The sequence below is a fragment of the Sciurus vulgaris genome, assembly GCF_902686455.1.
Source record: "Sciurus vulgaris genome assembly, chromosome: 5".
Lineage (NCBI taxonomy): Eukaryota > Metazoa > Chordata > Mammalia > Rodentia > Sciuridae > Sciurus > Sciurus vulgaris.
In genome coordinates this window covers 141,808,629-141,830,258 of record NC_136465.1, presented here as the reverse complement: position 1 = coordinate 141,830,258, position 21,630 = coordinate 141,808,629, and the positions used below count along the sequence as shown (strand labels likewise).

General features: G+C 33.4%; 1 protein-coding gene and 1 long non-coding RNA gene across 6 annotated transcripts in view; one reads left to right on the top strand and one right to left on the bottom strand.

The window, feature by feature from the left end:
* Positions 1–1,724, top strand: part of LOC306661640 — a 53,169-nt gene extending 51,445 nt beyond the window's left edge. Inside the window, exon 3 of the long non-coding RNA XR_013763918.1 lies at positions 1,125–1,724. This is a non-coding gene — a long non-coding RNA (uncharacterized lncRNA). The remainder of the gene's footprint in view (positions 1–1,124) is intronic.
* Positions 1–21,630, bottom strand: part of PTPRQ (protein tyrosine phosphatase receptor type Q) — a 216,113-nt gene that overhangs the window by 23,313 nt on the left and 171,170 nt on the right. For 4 of the 5 annotated variants that reach the window (XM_079140697.1, XM_079140698.1, XM_079140701.1 and 1 more), the window contains 4 exons: positions 18,558–18,657; positions 16,750–16,878; positions 3,757–3,783; positions 3,030–3,111 (listed from right to left, as the gene is read on the bottom strand). In XM_079140697.1, coding sequence (XP_078996823.1) covers positions 3,030–3,111; positions 3,757–3,783; positions 16,750–16,878; positions 18,558–18,657 — 338 coding nt within the window. The remainder of the gene's footprint in view (positions 1–3,029; positions 3,112–3,756; positions 3,784–16,749; positions 16,879–18,557; positions 18,658–21,630) is intronic. The other variant, XM_079140699.1, reaches the window with a different exon arrangement.

Sequence of the window (21,630 nt, the reverse complement as noted above, 5' to 3'; positions counted from 1 at the left end):
CAGACACAGTGGCCAGGGTTGTGGCTCAGTGGTAGAGTGCTTGCATAGCATGTGTGAGGCACTGGGTTCGATCCTCAGTTCCACATATAAGTAAATAAAATAAAGGTCCTTCAACAACTTAAAATGTATTTTAAAAAATGCTTTTTCTAAAAAAAAAAAAAAAAAAGAATTATCAGACACAGATAAAAGGTCAAGAAGATCTTTATTGACATTTGGTTAAAAAACCATGATATTATCTACCTTGCTCTCTGTAACACAAGCATCTTTAAGAAAGCTGTTGCAAGAAAATATGCATTATTTTGTTGAGCTGATGATTTACATTTATGACATTTATGGTTTTCCATTTTAGAATCCTTAGCTTGCCAAATTCCTTAATAAATGTTAAAATATGTGTTTTTACATTTTTCAACATTTTTATAAAGTATATCTTTTAAATCAATGATTCTCCTTTCTCATTTTTCCCTAAAAAGATGAGCTGGATGATTGTTTGCTTGTGACCATGTGTCAAAAAAGAGGGAGAGTGGAAGCCGTTGGACTCTGATGTTCTGGCACTGCTAGTTTCAAAGTTGTTGTTGTTGTTTTCAGTGCTGGCATTGAACCTAGGGCCTCACACAATCTAGGAAAGCACATCATACCACTAGGTACACCCACAACCCCCTAAATTTTTTTTTAACTAAATGAAGAGACCTAGAAGAACTTCCTTGTGTCAAGGCTTTGTGAGTACGTAAAGAGGAGGAAAGAAAGGTGTGCTGGCAATTGAAAAGTGGTACTTATATTTTGCAATTATTTCACAAAGAAATTTCCACTTACAAAGTGACTCTGTCCTTGATCACCAATGCCCAGTTACCAGGCTGTTTGGATAGTGTTCCTGTTCCTATTACAGCACATGGGGCCTCCATGATCTTTCCCAAGCAGCTCTTTTTCCCACTGTCCTCTGTTCCCTGAGATCACAGCAAGTACACTGCTCTGCCTCCCTGAGCTTTTGACTCCACTCACTCTCTGGAGTAGTTTCCCCATTGCTCTTCTGCTCATCCTACAGTTCATCTTAAAGTTCACCTTTTTTATGAAGTCTTCTTTAATATTGAGTTGATCTTCATTTCTTTCTTTCTTTTCTTTTTTTGCAGTACAGGGTATTGATCCCAGGGGTGCTTAACCACTGAGCCACAACCACTGCCCATTTTTACATTTTATTTAGAGACAGAGTCTTGCTGAGTTGCTTCGGGCCTTGCTAAGTTGCTCATGCTGGCTTTGAACACATGATCCTCCTGCTTCAGCCTCCTGAACTGCTGGGATTACAGGCGAGTACCACAATGCCCAGCTGTCCTGCTGCTCTTCATTTCTTTATGCATACCTCCCTCATGACACAGTGTGTTTGCAATTTTTTAAATATATGTTTACAGTTTTTGCCATAATATTTTATTCCTTGTGGTAGGAATTATCTTAATAGCTAAAACTTGTACCAGCCACTGTTCATAATATGGCATACATTCAATCATTTTAGTGACCACAATTCAGAGAGGTAGATATTTTATAAAGGCACAGAGTTGAGGCACAGTTTAATTTGTCCAAAGTCACTTGAATGGCAAGTGTTCAATTGAAATATATCAACATGCCAAATAAAATATCTGAATTGATATATATCAACATGCCAAATAAAATATCTATCATTATGGGAGCTTGTAATGTTTAAGATATAAGTGAATATGATCTGAGTTAAAATCTGCATCAAATATGCATTTGCTTATTACAGTAAAATAATTTTGCTTTAAATGAAAAAGCATTAGGATAAAAATAATATAAATGTTTGTTTGTTTTTGAAAACCATGGTCTCCAAAAGAAAGTTAAACTGGAAATTTTCACAATATGTGAATGTTATTGATAATAAAACTTTTCATCTACTCAGCCACACATAATGTAATTATATTCACTTCTATTCTAGCAAAATTATACTTTTTTTCCTGAAAAATTGAGAGTTCTCATTGTATAAATGCTAAGAAAAGTTTTATGGTTCCCTTGATTTTGTTAAGTCCAAACCAATATTACTTAAGAAGCATAACAAAAAAGCTGCAGGAAATACCATTAATCTTCTCACACTTTTGTTATTATTCCCTGAGAGACTGAAATATTATAATCCTGAATTATTTAAGCCAATTATTTGAATCTGTATTTCCTAAGTTCACACACTAAAGTACTCATGAGAAAACAAAAAGAAATAGAGATTTTGGTGACAGAAATCCATTTTACTTTTATAATAATAAAATTATAGTAAAATAGTAAATAATCATCTAAGGTTAGATGCTTACAAGTCTCAAAATAGCGTAAAGATTTGGTATCTACCTATCTTTAAATAATTTCAGTTCTGTAGATATAAAAAATGTTAAAAACAATATAATGATTCCCAACTTTCAAAAAGTTTTAAAGTGATAAGTTCTTAGTTTTACATGTCCCCATAATAATACAGCATTTATTCCATAGTTACTTAAAAATAGGTCTTGTATACAGGCAATTACTTGTTTTTTTTTTTTTTTAATTTTAGAATAGTTCTAGAAACTATTATTTTTATAGTTTATAGAAGCATCAGGTTCTGCTCTCATATTATTCTGAACTGTTAATGTACTCTAAGTAGGCAAATAAAAATGGAATAATTTAGTGCTATATCTAAACCAATTTTTTAAATGTAAAACTAGACTTACCATATGACCTAAACCTCATATGCAAACAAAAACTAATGAGCACATTGCTCTAGGTTCGCATCTATGCCTAGATGAAAGAAAAGAGGCCAGGCTGCCATTGAGGGGGAGGTCTGAAGATGAGCACCTTTTCCTGACACAGTAGGTGAATAATTCTGATCAGGTTGCACCAGAGGCCACCCAGTGTAACATTACTATCCAAACAATCAACCTGGTAATTGGGTATTGATTATCAAGGCCAGAGTCCTTCATGGCCCTGCATGCTTAAAATGGACATGAAATGTGACACATGACACGACGGGAGGTCTTGCAATGTTGTGACAACTGCTGGTAACATACCGAAAATTCTTCCTGAAACTTTAGGTTGTTGTTTGTGCAAAGCTCTTCAACATGTTGCAGGAAGGATTTCTTGCTTATTGGCCTCCATGTAAAGAAAGGTATAAAATGGAGTCTTGTTAGAATGTATTCTTTCACTTAAGCCTGGGCACTGGCTGTACCATTAACATGTAAAGAACAAGGGACATTTTAAAAACCAAATACAGTACAGACCTTTAAAGTTGCTCTGTCATGCTTATGAAATTAACTTGCCCTCTTTACATTCATTTTCTTTGTATTCACAGGACAAAATTCCTTCAATTTTTTTCAGTGACTTTAAGTGAAGTATTTAACGTTTTCATGAAAAAAGTTTTTTGAGTAAATGTAAGGGCATAAAGTTATCATTGAATCCTAAAGCACATAATACCTCTTTGTCATACAGAAAACATTTTATACATTACAAGGTTTTAGAAGATATAAAATATTGCAGTGACCTCATTCTCATAATGACATGGTTTTTAAATCCCAAGGAGTTTAAATATCCCCGTATTACTTCCCAAGCTAAAATACAGACATGCAGACTTCACCCCAGAGAGAGAGAGAGCATTTCTCCAGTTACCATGCAATTAGTCATGCTTTTATGATTTATATCCAGCTTAGAGGTTTTTCTAACAAACATACAAAAAGGGAACCACACATTAAGATTGGGAGTTGATATTTAAAAGAAGAAAAAAGTATTTTGTGAACTTACTTGATGGATTTTCTATAACTAAGTAACCTGCAACAAAGATTGTGTTAAATGCATTGTGAGTTGGAGAGGACAGTCCATTCTAAAAGAACTCTAGATTAAAATCAGAAAATTATAATAAATCAGTGACATATAACACTTTATATCATAACTAACATGTAATTGTTATTTTAAATTCTACTTCACTTTTTAAAAATTATATTACTTGGTCTCAAATATGGCCAAAAAGTATTTTAGCTTCTCTCGCCAGTTAAAAAGTTGTCATTATTATATTGTTAAGCATCTGGGACTGTGAATTAAAAAGGGCCACTTATATCTTACATAATATTTGATGGTCTAAAAGAATTAACGTGGATTTTGAAATATTTCCCTTATCTACGTAGAGTGCTGGTCAGGGAAGAAGAGATCTGTAAAAATGACATCATATTGCTCAAGTCTTGTTCCAACAGTGAGTTTGGATAAATACCAGCCATAACAGATCACAATCATTTCAGTTACTTTAGACATATTTCTATGACAGATCATTGACCAAGTTATTTATTCTAAAAACACAAATATTTTTAACAGCCAAATAGAATTAGTAACACACAAAAATACTCAGAGATGAATACACTGTTAATAAAATATCATGCACAACAAAATAGCACTGCAAAAAAAGCACAAAAGGCACAAATACAATGAAATACAGTGAAGAACATAGAACTTTTTCAAAGTGTCGCATTTAAATAAATATTGGTAATAATTTTACTATGTTAAGTGAAAAATATTTATAAAAAGATGTATGTTTTGAAGTAACAGATGAATGAAAGAAAATAATTGGGTTAAAAAATGTGGTATAATGAATATTGTGAAAATGGCCAAAAAGAGCTGTGTTCAACGAAGAAGATATGAATCAAAAGGAAGCATATTTCACTGCGAAACAGGAATTGGTAAGGAATATTGGGATGCTGGAGCAGGTATTACCAAGAAGAATGATAAAATTATCAATGATAGTCAGATATCACCAAACATCCAGTTATCAAATATGGCACCAAAACAACAAGCTAGAGCAAAGAATCTTGACAGATAAGGAAAACAGAGCTTCCCACAATATCCTAGAGTGATTCTAAGAGATCATCTGATTCTAAATAGATGAAAACAAATAAGGCTGAAGGGGCTATTGAATCAGAAGAATCCTTAATTTTGGGAAGAGTAATAGAGTGTTTGAAACTTGGAGGTGCTGGAAATATCTCTGGCAAAGGCCAGCAAGAAGAAAAGATCAAAATGAACTTGACCCACACTACCTACACCTCCTTGGGTAAATGGTGATCCAATGTTCCTATGCCGTTCTGTTCTTCAAAAATAGGAAAGGAGGGCAAATTCTAATTAACTGAGCTTCAGATGTAAATGACTGAGAGATGCTTCAATGAGCAAGATCTGTTTCCCTGATACTGAGTGGAAATGGAAATTCTTGACTTGGGTGGAAATCAAGTTTATAATCACAGAAAACATTATTCTGTTTGTGATTGGTAGAATGCAAACACACTATGTCTGACTCAGTGACAGGCCTGTGCTCCACCTATTTAAGGGACAGACTACCATTCTATAATGAAGAAATTCTTTCTTTCCCAGAAGACCCAGGAATATTGAAGGCTGTAGTAGAAAAACATTTTTACTGGAGTAACTGGAATCTAAAATAGATGATAGTTTCTGGGAAGGCATCAATAAGTAATTTGAAGAATCAGTATACATTGACATTAAACATGGATAATCACATCAAAGTATAAATGCACAATAAATAGCAAAAGCATAATCTTATTCATTTCCATGTCCTCATTCTTTCAATAATGATCTCTATTGTTCATTTAGAAATTCTACTTAAGGGCTGTGGTTGTGATTCAGTGATAGAGCACTTGCCTAGCATGTGTAAGGCACTGGATTCAATCCTTAGCAGCACATAAAAATAAATAAATAAAATAAAGGTATTGTGTCCATCTACAACCAATTTTTTTTTTAAAAAAGAAATTCTATTTAAATAAAAAAATATGTTTTCTAAATCAACTTCTCTTCAGTGAAAAACTCTATAGGAAGTTGCTTGAATTTCACTGTTCTTATTTATTTTGCTTTTGAAAGCGGTCTTGAAATATTCTAATTTTAAGCCACAACTGGCTAGGTATTGAGTTTAGGTAGATATTTGTGAATTCTTGCCTCATTATAAAATATTATGGACTTATTGGCTTTAAATACCTATTCCAATAAATACCAGTTATGTTATCTTGAGCAAGTTAACGTTTCTGCCTCACTTTCCTGATTTGGAAAATGGGGAATGTAAATGTAAATGTAAATGTAAATGATGCTGATATATGTACATGCTTTAGATAAGTCCCTGGCTTTAGTAAGGAATAAGTATAAATGAGTTACCATCATTAGTATTGTAATTCATAATTCTAGTTTATTTTATATGTCTCAAGCAGCTCCTATTCATATAATTCTACCACTGACACTGACATATAGAAAGGATTTTTTTTTTGTTATTTTCAAAAGAATATTCTCTTTGTTTAACTAAAAAATTAGTAGACTAAATAGGGCTCAATTAAACAGAAAGAGCCTGTATTGTGTTCCTCCTAATCAGGGTCCTCTACAGAGTGGTCACAAACATCTAGACTTCATTTGTGTTTTTTTTTTTTTTTTTCTTTTTGCATTACTGGGGACTTTGTGTTTGACAAGAAAGCACTCGATGAACTGAGTCATATCCCCAGTCCAAACATCGACTTCAAATCCAAGTCTTCAACTCAGGATCCCAAACAAATATCTAATATAATGGGCACTATAAGAATCCAGTTTTTGTGCAATCATTTGTGTAGTGTGAACCATTTCTAATAATGCCCACAGTTCTGACATCCTTGCAAACCCCTCATATTCCCTGCTTGTACTCCAGATAGTCTCTTGGTTTCCCTTCCTCTCAATTTGGTACCTTTCCAGGTGTTCCTCCTACGACCAAATTCCACTTGTTCCTTAGTATCTGGTTCAAATATGAATAGCCTGTTGTACAAAAAAAGCCAATAATGTTTTCCTTCTCTGCCATCAAATTTCTAAGGATTAGTCACTTTCTACCCTGTGCTATGGTTATTTAAGTACAAGCAGTAAGGATGAATGCATTCAGGTTCACATATACTTGATGCTGGGGAAGGATTAACACTCAGTTTACTTTATGTCCTTCCTAACCTAACCTTCTGTATAGTAAATACTGAATCAAACTTGGAAGATAAAAAATTGTGGATGAATTCAGACTAAGACACACAGCAAACAAAGTGTGTTTTGGTTATTGTTCTGAATTACAAGAACTTTTTCATTCAACTATTAAGAAACAGCATTCTTAGTAGGTCATAATTCAAATAGCTTTAAACAAGACCATGTGATTCATTAATAACTAATATAGGAATCATCAGATCACCTAAAGTTTGAAACTAATGAAAGTTAGCTATGTGAACAATAAAATTACTATTGCTTACTCAAGTGATAAAAAACAGGCACCATCTGTTAAAAAAAAGGTGGGCTGAATCTTGCCTTTATTTTCTTTTGTATCACTTGCTTTATCTAAACCCAATGACTTTATGTAATCTGTGTTTATATAACATAAGAACATAAATTTAGCAAATTTATGTTTATATAACAATATATTGTTAAATGCATTATGATTTTATGTAATAAAAAGTGTTCAGCTCTTTATATTGGAAAGGAGTCAGTTATCTTATTGAAACCTGGACAATTCTCAGATCTATTAATTCACTGATAACTAAATATAATTTGATTTAACTTTCACTATCAGTATAGTATTTTAATAGTTTTTATGTAATTTTCAGTATACGTTTATGTTATAATATGTGTGAATTGAAATCCTGAAATACCCAGGCAGTTTAAATTTGAGAAGACATTTTGAATAAATTATGCATTTCAAATAAAAATTGACTCCCCCAATTCTTGTCTATAGTATATACACCAGTGCCTTAATAAAATCTTAGCTTCATGTTATATGGTTATATCTGTTCCTTAGGTACTGGTTGTATTCTAATTTTCATCTTTTCTTTGAAGTTTTTGCACCTTTATTTTTATTTTGGAAAATTATTAGTTTGAAAATTTATAGAGTTAGAAAAGGTGAGATATACTATGAGAAAAATGCTGATGAGATGAATAAATTCTTCCTAGGAAAGACTGGTTAGCTAAGCATAAAAAACTCAGAAATTGGTATGTATAAAAATCAACAGTATTATTTCAAAAGGAATGATGTTTTCAAATAAAGTGATTGGAAGAGATATTTAGACTCGATTAGAAAAAATTTAGAATTTACAGTTTTAAAACTCTTAAAAATTGTTAAATAAAAAGATTTTCGGGTGAGAAAGTGCTCTAATTCACATATGAGAGTGAGGGTTAAAATCAAATTATATTCAGTTCATTAGTGGAAAAAATCAATCTGGAATTCAACCAGATTTCAATAAGATAACTGACCCCTTTCCAATATAAAGGGCTAAACACTTTTTATTACATCAATCTTAGCTGTCTTAAGTCCTACCCCATTTTGTTGAAAAGGGCATTATTTCACATCTGAGCTCGTTTCTTTAAAGTCTATCAAAAACTTGAATTCCACTCAGATTACTCTTGATGGATCCAGAGAGGAACCATTTATTTATGTTGGCAGTGGTGATTGAAGACCGTATTGTCACAGAGACTCAGCTTTCCCTCAAGGTCAATTAGTTGAAATCTATAGGGAATTAAAATATAGTCTTAATAGAGAAACATAGCTGATAACCTATAGATGAGCAGCTTAAATCAGCATTAGCAGAGGCTGAGGACAAACTGAGAAACTTTGTTTTTTCTACTTAACCAGTTAAGTCAGGTTAAAAATGAAAGAACCTCAAATTTATTACTTCATATAAAACTATGTATTTGTTCACCATAACATGTTCTAGTTATTCAAATAACAACTTTGTGAAGAATCTATATGTCTGATAAAACATATTAATTAATATTTCCAAGTTTTATAAAATACCAAATGTCTTTATATATTTTGTTGGCTCCACCAAAATTTATACCTACTTTTATGATATTCTATTACTTATTGAAAGCAATATTGTAATGTTTTCAGAGGTATCAATTTTTCTCTCTCCCATTTTTTTCTAGGCTTTAAAATAGTGTCCTTCCAGATAGTTCTTTTCATTCTTTTCCCAAATTGCCAATAATTTTTCTGGAGTTCACACTACAAATTAAAAATATTATTTTAGTCCACTGGTACTGTAAAGCTGACTATAAAGCTTCATTTTGTAAGTGAAACATACCACCTGAATCAGTGAGTAATATAATAATTTTCTTATTTAATTAGATGAGTAATTAATTAGTAAGTGATATCTAGTACTTTTTAAAAGGGCCTCTTTATATCTGTAAGGACAAATATGTTTTATAAAAGCATTAGGAACTTGAAGGACAGCTCTTTGGAGGCAACGTCACTTCTTTCATCACAGTATTTCTAGTGCCTTAGAATACTGCCTGGCACTCAGGAGGTGCCAGTTGAGATTTCTTTCATTCAAACAAGGAAAAATGACCTTTAGATAGAGATGGGAATCCAACACTAAGGCTGATGTCAATAATCTGAGGTGAGATTCTAGCGTGGCAGAAGTCGAATTTTCCTTATTACTAAGCCTCTCCACGTTAACACATTTGAAAACAAATTCTTGACAGATGTTTTATTTCATCAGCCATGTATTCCAAATTAAAACCAAGGGTATAACTTAGCTATCTCAAGGGCAATAGGGCAGAAGCTGAGGATAGAGAGGAGAGACTGCTGACAGCTGTGTGAAGAGGTGGACAGGGGCTCTGAATGAAGACTTAATGGAGAGGCGACAGAAGGCATCACAGTCTAAAAGAAGTCTTAGAGTCTGAGCTGTTAGCTAGGGTGACAGTTAAGCAATGAAGGTCCTGTATTGGAACTTAGAAGCAGCCTCAGAAAACCAGATTTGGAAAAAGATCAAATCTGTTAATATACTATATGTGGAGGTTCCATAAAGGTTCTGATTAACCAGCCCACACTATTAAGTTCAGCTCTGCCAAGGTAAGAGTTCATTCTGAGCAGGACACTATTCACTTATTCTGGGAAAGGAAATTTTGTGATAAACAGTGAGCTGTTTAATAAAATGGAGGCAATTTTCCAAGCTGCTAATGGCATGAAGTAGGAAAGAAAACAGTGAAGGGATTCTATTTTATGATGATGAAGAAAGACATTCAACAGAGTTGCTCAGCCAGACCACTTGTAAGTTTAGAATGCCAAGAGGTCAGTTTTGAGTGCTGGTTGGAAATGGATATTTTTCATGTGATGTGATCATTTAAACCTTTAGCCCAATACCATTTTACTTTGACAAATGTTTGAATTCCATCAGACAGATCCACTGAACAAAATGCATTTTCATAAAACTAATTTAATTCTGTCAATGGAACTTGTTAATCAGTTAATCCGAAGAAAAACTGAGTTACTCATGATTGAAAAATGCTAAGTGTGCTTAGACTAGAAACAGGTCTGACTTCCTCCATTTTAATCATACTGAATACTATTCTTGGCCAACCACAGTATCAGGAGTCTTGGCCCCATGCAGACTATTGCTCATGGAAACTGATTCTTCTTTAGCAGATTGAAATCAAATGCAGTTTCATTTTCTTCCTCCATTCATGTCCTTTGCATAAAGAAATTTATTATCTCCAGGGCACTAAATCAGTTTCTGGGAGTCCCTGCTAATGCTGACAATCTGTTATTCTACTCTCTGATTGTGTCAAGAAATTTTTGTGCCAGGAAACAAATGGCATTTCTGAGTATCAGAGGAGTTCCTGGAAACAGGGACAGATGGCTACCCATTGGTCAGGGCAGAAGAAAAATTTCATGAAATGTGTCACTCTCCCTATGAACCAGAAGATCAGAAGACAGAGAATAAAAAATGTCAATTCTTGGTCCTTACAGATTCCAATCTACCGTTGTAGAAACAAGCTGCTGTGAAGTGTGAATCCTGACACTACCCATCAGATGGAGAATTGAGTTCTGATGTGATATAACATAATGAGAAGCCTGTAAGAAATCTAGGTAGAAATTTAGTTTACTATTAAAGTTAACACCACATAAGCAAACACAGCAAATTCTTAAGAAATGCACATCATGAGTCAATGTGCATTTTGATAACATTAATTTTACCATATCAATAGCATGCAATCTTATAGAGGACACATTGTAAGTGCAGAGCTACATTTGTTTGGGAGCTTTGGAAAAATAGTATATTAAGCAAAAAAAAAAAGTTCAATATCATGTATTTTAAAATATAGAGCACACCACCTGACAAGATTAAAATAATCACAGCAGAAATCTGCATTACCACATAACTTACTGGATGACAAAAATCTCCTTGCGTCTAAAGAAAAATGAAGAGTATCTGGAAGTAAAGATTCATTATTTATTTAGTATACAAACACACTGCATTATTTTTATTTGCTACAACAAGAACATGAGCATCAAATACCTTAAACTTCATTCTACTTGCAGGTATTTCTTGTATTCTGGATTCACATATTTTTGTCACTGCTTGCAAAGACAGTTTAAGTTTAGGATAGAAGTGAAATTAATGACTAGAATCTGTCAAACAATGGTGAAAATTAAAATGAAAACTCTTTGACATAGAGTTTCATATAGCAGTCCAAGATAATATATTCTTATTGAAGAACTGCACTTCCAAAGGTTTTTCAGTTTCTCCAACGTTTTTCTTCACTGAAGTTTCATCTCCTCTCTGCCCCATATCAGGAGACAATAAATCAAAAGAGCAGTTCTCTCCTTAGAATCATTCTCAGCATAGAAATTATTGTTGGAGAAGAATACCATGGTCCCTTGTCTTTTAAGAGTGTTTACATTGATCTTTTCTAGTATGTTTCAGAGTTAAATACAAGCATACACTGGGGCTGGGGTAATGGCCCAGTGGTAGAGCACTTGCCTGGCATGTGTGAGGCCCTGGATTCGATCCTCAGCACTGCATGTAAATAAATAAATAAATAAAATAAAGTTCCACTGACAACTAAAAAATAATTTTTAAAACTACAGTACATACACACATATATCTTGGCCTCAGAATCAAAGACAACTGGGCTAACATCATGGCTTTCCTACTTACTAGCTATATGACCATGAACATTTACTTAACTGCTCTGTGCATTGTTTTTATTTTTAATCTGTAAAATGGGGATATGAATACCACTTTGTGGTAACCAAGTGTTGAAACAGTTAAGTGAAATCATGACAAATGCAATGTTTAACACATAGTAGTTGCTCATTAGCAGCAGCAATTATTGTGTTAGCAAACCATGGTGAAAGTAGATTGGAGTAGTTTATAATATTACAAATATAAATAACAATAATAACACTGCCAAATATATTCTGGTTTACAGTTTACAAACACATTCATTGGCTTCTTTTAAATAGTAAATTTTTGATGGTACATGGAACCAATATTCAATATGCACTCTTCTAAAAATCTACTAAAGAAAGTATTGAAGAAAGAAAGTTCTATTAAAATAACTTTTACAAATCATTCAATTGTTTCCTTTTGTTGAGAACTTTAATTCTACTTATTGTTACTGGATTGGGTCTTAAGACTTAAAAAATTGTGCCATTATGTTCACTCAACTAAAAATATGCAGATTAGTTTGAAATGATGTGCAAAATTTTGGAAAAGAAATTGAGTCCTAAAAGAAACTGAATTTGTCAAGCAGCATTGATTAATGTTATTTTACTTTTTCCCCCCAATTTAGTCACCATATGAAACATACTCCTATAAATTAATTGTAGAAGGAGATAGTAAAACAAAACTTATCCAGCAAATTAATCTTTTAACATAAAAATTCTATTGGTTTATGTGAGTGTTGTAGTTCTCTTGGGAAAGTAATTTGTGCTACAGTTAAACTAATTAAAGATGCTCCACAGCATCAGTCTCATGGTCCTTAATAAGAAACACAGGTCTGTATCTCACCTGTGTTGACCTTGCCAACAGGTTCCCCTCAAAATCTTTCTCACCTCAGTGACTCAGTGGCTGTTTTGCAGGAGTCATAAGAAGTTGTTTTGTTTATTTAGCAGATAACAAAACCCAAGGGTCATTTCCTAATCTAGTGAGTGTGAGAGAGGTGATCCCCAAACATTAAATATCCTTTCTAAAAAATAAAGTTTGTGTTGTCTAAACTTAAATATAAAATGTGCATAATTGTTCGTGTAATTATCAATCCAATTAAGGATGTAAAACATTATCTTAGCATATCTCTGAATGTTCTCAAGAGTTTAAGTAGGACTTGAAGTGGGCAGGGAGGAGTGGGGGGGAAAGAGGGGGATGGGAATGGGAAAGTCATAGAATGAATCGGACATAAGTTTCCTATGCTCATATATGAACACACGACCAGTGTAACTCCACAGCATGTACAACCACAAGAATGGGAAGTTATGTTCCATGTATGTATGATATGTCAAAATACATTCTATTGTCATGTATGACTAAAAAGAACAACTGAAAAAGAGTTTAAGTAGTACTATTTGGTTAGACAAAGGGGTATGAAGGGAAGGGAGGAAGAATGAGAATAGGAAAGATAGTAGAATGAATTGGACATCACTTTCCTATGTTAGTATGTGAATACATGACCAGTGTAACTCCACATCATGTACAGACAGAAAAATGGGAAGTTGTACTCAAAGTGTATATAATATGTCAAAATACATTCTACTGTCATGTATAACTAAAAAGAACAAATAAAAAAATTTTTAAAAGAGATTAAGTAGTATTGAATCATTATTTTACTTCTGTTCTTTGGAAAGAAAAAGTCTAACATGGGAGACTGTATCTTCATACACTTTGTGAAACAAGGTGAAATATAAGTAGAATTCACACATACAAAAACAGGATGGGCTTTAAAACATAAGTATTTAGGTAGGGGCATAAAAAAACTAAATAATTTCTTAAATATAAAAACCTCAAATCTTTGAAAGAATTTAGAACTAAGCACTATAACTTTGCTTTTTGTCAAAGAGGTAACTCCCTAAAACAAATATGCAGATTGATTAATTTATTACTTAATTTAATATTCAATTTGTTGATTATATATTCTCTCTAATCATTTCCTTTTAGACATATGAAGATATAGAACACAGGAAAATCTACAAGTTCAGTTTTACATGAAAAGTTTGGCAGGTTGGAAGGAAAAGAATAAGGTTGAAATTCAAGCAGAAAGCACATATGTTAGCTAGGTAGATTTAAAAGAACCCAAGATCTTTTTTCAGATAACAAAGACACATGGTGAAAGCTAAACAAAAAATTGGGGAGCTAACTCCAATTCCTTGATTCCCAGAATCTACATCAGTTTCTGATATAAAACAAATTGAGATCTTTGAGCTCTTCAAAAACATGAAGACCTTTTAAGCTCCACTGAAGGTCAGGCCCCTCAGATATGTGCAGGGAGCTAATAATTTTTAGTCATTTTTTCTAGTCCTATCTAATGTATCAGCGAGCCTACTAACATGAAAAAATCATAGATCTCTATAATGAAGACTTAATACCCAAAACACTCAATAGTTATTTTAATGAATTTCTGTAATACAATCCAGCAAAGCATATTATTATGTACTATTGGTATTATAAACAAGTGTTTTACAGTCATGAATTCCAGAATCATTACACATAAATGAGAAAGTGAAAAGCATGGATATAAATATTTTCAATTTTGCTATTACTGGGGTTAATACATATTAATTTTCTATGGGGCAAAAATATAAAAATATTCAAAATATTATTTTACTTCTATGGCCTTTTACAAACAATGTGATACATAAATAAATAAACACAGAACTAGAAAATAAATAATATAGAGTCAAGGTCAAATAAGACAGCCCCTGGATTATAAATACCCAAAAATCAGCAATCTACAGAGTCATTGCCCACATTTCCATGATTTGAAATTGTTCTATAGTTGCAAAATAATAGTCATTATTAAAAGATGAAACAAACAAAAAAATGGGATTTAAAAAACCTTATAGATTTTTTTGTTTTTTTGATAATGGCTGTATTCAATATTCTGAAATGCAGGATGGGCAAGCTGTGAATGCACACTGAGCTTAGGGAAACCACCTCTCTACGGAAGGTCTACTGCCCAGAACAGTGACCTCTTTGATAGAGAACGCTTTTTCCTATGTTGACCATGCTTTTTCCACTGTGTGTGTGTATGTGTGTGTGTGTGTGTGTGTGTGTGTGTGTGTGTGTGTGTGGTGTGTGTTATATTTCTAAAGATCTGCCTACTAGGGATTGTAGGAGTTTAATAAAGATTCCTTTAAAAAATAAAAAATGTTCAGCAAGCATTATAGGTTCCTTGACATTTACATTTTAGTATGAACAGGTTCAGCTAAAATTGTTTAAATAGGACAAATTAATTGCACCAAGAGATCTAAAGTTATCCTTTGTATTCTGTCAGGTGTTCAGGAAAGAGTCTGGGGCTCCTGGTCTGTAAAGGGATCACAAGGAATTGAAAAAGGAGTGCAGAAATGCAGGAGGGAGGAACTACTAAAATTCAATTGGCCCATAGGGAAAAGAGAAGAAATTTTCTTTTCCTGTGTAGCATGACCCCCTCTAGGACCAGGACATACCTAGTATCCTAGAGTATTACCTAGCAGTACTCCAGTGTTCTATGATATGGTTAGCTCTGGTAAGTCATGGTGGGAATCTCAATCTCTTACTCATAACTTTCCTAATGTAAAAAATGATAACCTATGTAATATATAATCATTTTACATATAAGTCTTTGGTACACTATCCATTTATAAATGGAAACAGACTATATTAGAATGTAAACAAAGATTAACATTCAAATGTTTAAAAAGTAAATTTTTATATCCTACAAAGGTTTACTTGCAATTTAGTGATATAATGCTAAATAATCTTAATTTTACAACATTTGGAAAGACACTGCTTATCAGATGACAACTCCTTCTAAGGCACTTATTGGATATTTTTAGACATGCTAGAAATATACTTGCATAGTCAATCTATTAGGTAAAGACCAACTTTGAAAAGTGACAACAACAAATGATTCTTTTTGATGCCCAAGACCTTTAATGTTATATTTTAAAAATGACTAATTTTTAAAAATTACTCATTCTTAAAATGTCAAGAGAACTGTGTAGTACTGTGTAATAATCTTGAATTTATAAGCATCACATACTGTTGGGTCTTATAAGAAAGATTATTAACTTGTTAGGACAGCCTGATGATAGTTTTTATTAAGAACTTGATGAATTACTTGTTCACAAGTTTTTAAATGTGCTAATATTTTGAATAATTCATAATCCTTTTAAAATGATTTAAGATTATTTTTTAAAATCAAGCATGTTACTATTTCCCATACATACCAGTGACCATATTTAGTACACACATTTATATTTTCCTTCTGAAGATAAATGCTTTGCATTTAGTTTTTAAATACTAATCAATCATAAAAATTACAATGTTATATACAGTTTAGGCTTTCATGTAATTTTATACTAAAATAGAGAGCTTTAAGGGATGCTCTCAAAACTGATATAAACGATATCAAGTTATTATAAATGTAAACTTGTTATTAAAAAGGGGGACACTTTAAACAAATCTGAGATATAAGAAATCTATCACATGAAATGAATTTTTAAACAAAATGTAAAAGATAATGTGTAAAAATATTTGCCTCAGGATGAAAATCTTGTTGAACATTAGAGTCCAAGGTTCATATTGAACTCAAAATATTAGGAAGATTAAGTGATTCTCTGAACATCAGTGAGAAAAGTGTGTGGAAGACGAAGGTCACCCTTTGAAAGAAGATCTCTGTGACCTGTGTAAACTGGAGCCCCACAAACACTTCCAACAAGCATAGGTCAGGATGGGGTCATGGCTCCGGGCCCTCTGGACCACTGTTCGCCCAGAGGAGTGTGCTCACCGAGTTAATCTCTCATCCTTCAGCTCCAGGTCTGCCACTGTGATGAGCTGATCCAGCTTGAATTTAGTGTCAATAATTTCTGCATCCCGAGGAGAGTATGTGCCACCTTCTTTCTGCTTCTGTCGAATTCTAACACAAGAACAGTAAAATCCAAGAAGGGAATATCATAAAAAGAATAAGAATTAGGTTTAGTTTTCTTTTTTTAAAAATTTTATAGGTGTATTATAATTATACATAATAATGGGATTCATTGTTATATTGTTACATATTCACACATTACATGATATAATTTGGTTAATTTCATCTCCCAGTACCTACCCTTTCTCTCTCCTTCTATTTTCCCCTGGTCTCCATTCTCTACTGTTTTTTTTTTTTTTCTATTAGTTTTCTTTATAAGTGAAGATATTTAACCAGATAATTTCTTTGTTAGAATCACTTCTCAGAATATGTGGCAATTTTAGAGCTATTCAATTTCATTTTGCCTGTTTTAATACCATAGAATGTTTTCTATTAAGATTTTTTAAAGATAAAAATTTTTAAATAAATTGTTTGGTTGACATCCGAACTTTAATGAGACTTAGTTGATTTGATCAAGGCCTGAGCAACTGGCATATTTGAAATAGAGAGCCAGGGAGACTGAGGCTATGACTAGTTTCTTCTCACTTTAGCTGTCGCACTGATTTTCCATGAAAAGAAAATATAAAGTGGAAATTGCTCAGTACTATTAACATCAGTGCTAAAAACACCCCATCCATTGTTTTTGCATAATGAAACATTTTTACATGCATGTAACTACCTACAAATGATTTTTAAATTGTCTCACTGAATTTTTATGAAAATATTATGAAGACTATTATCTGTATTTATAATCAGAAAACTCAGGTTCAAAAATGAGAAGTCACATGAACCTGAGATTCAATCCAAAGCCTTTTCATTGTAAACCCTTTACATGCTCATTTCTCCATAAATAATATTGATATTACAAGGTAATATTTAGCTACTCTATAAGTCACATAATTAAACATTATTTATTATAAATTACATATTGAGGAAGAAATAGAAATTATAAAATATGGTCCCCTATCTTCAAGGCACTAAGGACAGGAACCACTGTCCTTCTGGACTTTAGTCCTACATTATCATTATTTCTTGTGGAAATCAAGCCCACCTGGATGAGCTCTCACTGTCTCTGAAGTGAAAACTCTCTCCATTCCTTTGGTGAAGGGCTCCAAGAAGCTCCAGTCTACATATACCACCCAGCAAGAATGAGCAGCTTCTACAACCAATTCTAGCCTGCCTACCCTCCAATAATGATGGGTAGCTTCTACAAAAGAGCTCCTGTCCCTCTGCCCTATTTGCCCACTGATAAATTGCACATGTTGTAGCAGTAATCCATGACGGTCTTAGTTTGTGACTTCTTTCAGTCCTTAGTTCCTTTATTGTCCTGTGACCCTCAGCCTAAGGAAAATAGTTGCTTTATTGCACTTGCTAATTCTAGACTCCTTAGAATTCTCTTTCACCCCCTTAAGTAGTTTACCATTTCTTTTATTTAATATTCTTTACATTAATTTTTTCCCATTCAAAAGGCAGGGTTACCTTCTTCAGTCAATCTACACTGCATATGTACTTCAGAACATCATATTATACATGATAAATGAATAAAAAGATGTTTTTCTGTCAATTTAAGAAAAATAAAAAGTAAACGTTTCCCATTCATGTAGCTACCATGGATTTTTGTCTCCTGATTGGACCTTGACTGATATGTGCCCACTATGCATTCAAGGAACATGAGTACAAACAAATCTTACCTTGCAAATGCAAATATGGCTGTTCCAAGAAGAATTATTGAAAGGATACACAATGTGACTGAGAGAATGACCTCTACAGTTCTTTCTGAAAGTCCTTCACCTGGAAAAGAGGGGGAACATATTCAGTAAACATCATGGAATAGTATTTTGGTTCTCAAACCATAAAGAAAGATTTCTTGTTATATTGCTCAAGAACACTAGTAAAAACAAACAAACAAAAAAACAAACAAACAAACAAAAAACTGTGCTTATTCCTCTTTTCCTAGATCATTTAATTTGTGGGCTCAATCCTTGGTCCTTTCTTCTGTCTAATCTTTTGTAAACCCATCCAGCCTCATAGTTTTTACTTTTTACTGTATGATGATGACTAAGATTTTTACATCAGACTCCATTTCTCCCTTCTTGTATATCTAATTGCTTACCATACAAGCTTATTTAGAAGTATAACTAAAATTTTAAAATCATTATGTCCCAAAACTGAGCCCCCACACTTTCCTCTTTTTCCAATGGCATCCTTCCATCTGTCAGAAGAAATTTTATTATTCCATTTGTTTACACACACACACCCACCCACCCACACACACACACACACAATTTTATATATATATATATATATATTATTATATAAAATTCATGAGGAAATTTTGATGCACTATTTTCAACGTATGCACAGTTTTTACGTGTGAACCCAAGGAGCCTTGGAGGTAATTCCAAAGTGGAAGTAAGGAATAAAATAAATTCAAAATAATAATGGTGACTGAAAGCCAGGAAGCTAACAAAGGTTAACAGCATGAAGAGGATAAAAGTTCAGGGGCAGTGATTGTGCCTCAGTGGTTGAGTGCTTGCCTACCATGTGTGAGACAAAGGATTTGATCCTCAGCACCACATTAAACAAAAAAAAAGGTCTAAAAAAATCATCTTGAAGCGTCTCTTAATGACCAAAGAGGAAATGACTTAATATTTTAAAGAATAAAAACTGAAAAATTTTGAAAGAAGTTAATTAATTATAATTAAAATTTGTACTTTTCTGGTTCATATGAACTGTTTTATGGATTTTTTTTTTAAAGAAAACAATCCTACTTAAGGAGATAAAACTGTTTGAAGAGAATTCTGCTTAATAAATGTAGAAAGAATAAAATTTTTAAATGTGAAAGGAATAAAATTTAAAAATAACCATTTCATATTCCTAAATAACTGATTCAGGTAACAACTGTAAATGCATTTTAAATGATTAAGAGAAAGACTGATAGGGAATTGAACATTAACATGATGTCAAAGTATCATCCCATCTACTATTTGCTGGTGATAAGTCAGAAAAAATAGCTTTACAAGGAGGAATCAGGCTATTACTGCCTATGTATCAATTTTACCATCCAGTGTAACAACAGCTACTACATACATATTGCATTGTATTAAAATAACGAGCAGGCAAGAGATGTATAGGTCAAAGGTGGCTTTGAGGTTTAACATGGGTGCTCCAGCAGCTGCAGCAAGGTACACAGCAAAATGAAGTGATTTGGAAAATGAAGTTCATGTCACACAGATGTCTGAGCTGATGCCACCTTTAGGGGAAACAGCATGAAGAAACATGAAACATTTCTAAGTTTGTTTTTTTAAGTTTTTACTTAATTGGGAAGCAGTTTGTTTTCTAATTGGCCAAATCAAAATTCTATTCTTACGATTTTTTAATGGAAAAAAATGTTCCATTCTTACTCATTTAATACAGCATGGCCTATGGGTACATATTAAATAAATTTGCTAACATGTTCAATTTAAGAAAAAATCAAAGATTTATGGCTGATTATATTTAACTGTGGCAATATAATAACATTTACTTATTAAGAAACATGCTAAAGCATTTAGGGCTGGAATACTATGATGTCTGTAACTAGTCTACTATGAATTATTTCAGAGATAAGTGAATGAAGAGAATGTCAAAATGTAAAAAATTTGGAATTGAGTTAGAGAAGGTATCTGGAGGTTCATGATGCTATTCTTTCTACTTCTAGTTTTTCCATACTCTCTTCTTACAACCTCTGCTTTCTGCACCGTGATCCAGGCCATCACCCTGTCTTGCATGAACTATTGTATGGCCAAGTCCTGTCCACCCTTGTCCAGCCATCTATTTTTAACAGAGCAGCAAGGATAAGCCTTTTAAAACATCACCCCCGACTGGGGATATGGCTCAGTTGGTAGAGTGCCTGCCTCGCAAGCAAAAGGCCCTGGGTTCAATCCCCAGCACTGCAAAAAAAAAAAAAAAAAAAAAAAAAAAACAGCCCTCTGCTGAAAATCCTCCCCATGGATCACAGAGGAAAACCAAACCAAAGTTCTCATGGGCCCTTTGATCTGGTCTCTGATTTGCTCTCTGGCCCCCAGTTACCTCTCTGATCTCCCTTTCTTACTTACCTTGGTCAGCCCTCTGGAGCTAGAATAGCCTTTTTACTGAAGAGTAACCAGAGCACTCATAGTACAGGACTTTTGTGATAGTTTCTTCTTCTGCCTTGAGAGGTAAAATACTTGTGTATTGGCCTGAGTGGCCATTTCACTTTCTGCAAGGGTTTGCTCTAACACCTTCTCAATGACTACTTGCTATGAACTGAACATGATTCACCCTCAGATTCATATGTTAAAGTCCTACTCACCAGTGTGGCTGGATTTGGAGAAAGGAAGTATTTAGGTTAAATGATGTCATAAGGATGGGGCTCTGATCAGATAGAATTAATGTCCTTTTAAGTACAGATGCAAGAGAGTTTACTCTATTGTGTTTATTCTCTCTCCTTCCCTCTTCCCCTCTTTGCCTTCTCTCTCTCCCTTTCTACTTCCACATCTGTACCAAGGAAATGCCATGTGAGGACCCAGAAAGAAGGAAGCCATCTGTAAGTCGGGAAGAAGGACCTCGCCAGATACCACATGTACTGGAACCTTGATGTTAGACTCCACACTGTGAGAAAACATACTTCTGTTGTTGAAGACACCTGGTCTTTGGTATTTTGTGGTGGCAGCCTGATCAGACACCAGCCTATCTAAAATTGAAAGATACACTCCCAGTAAGGAAATCTTTACCACCTGCAGA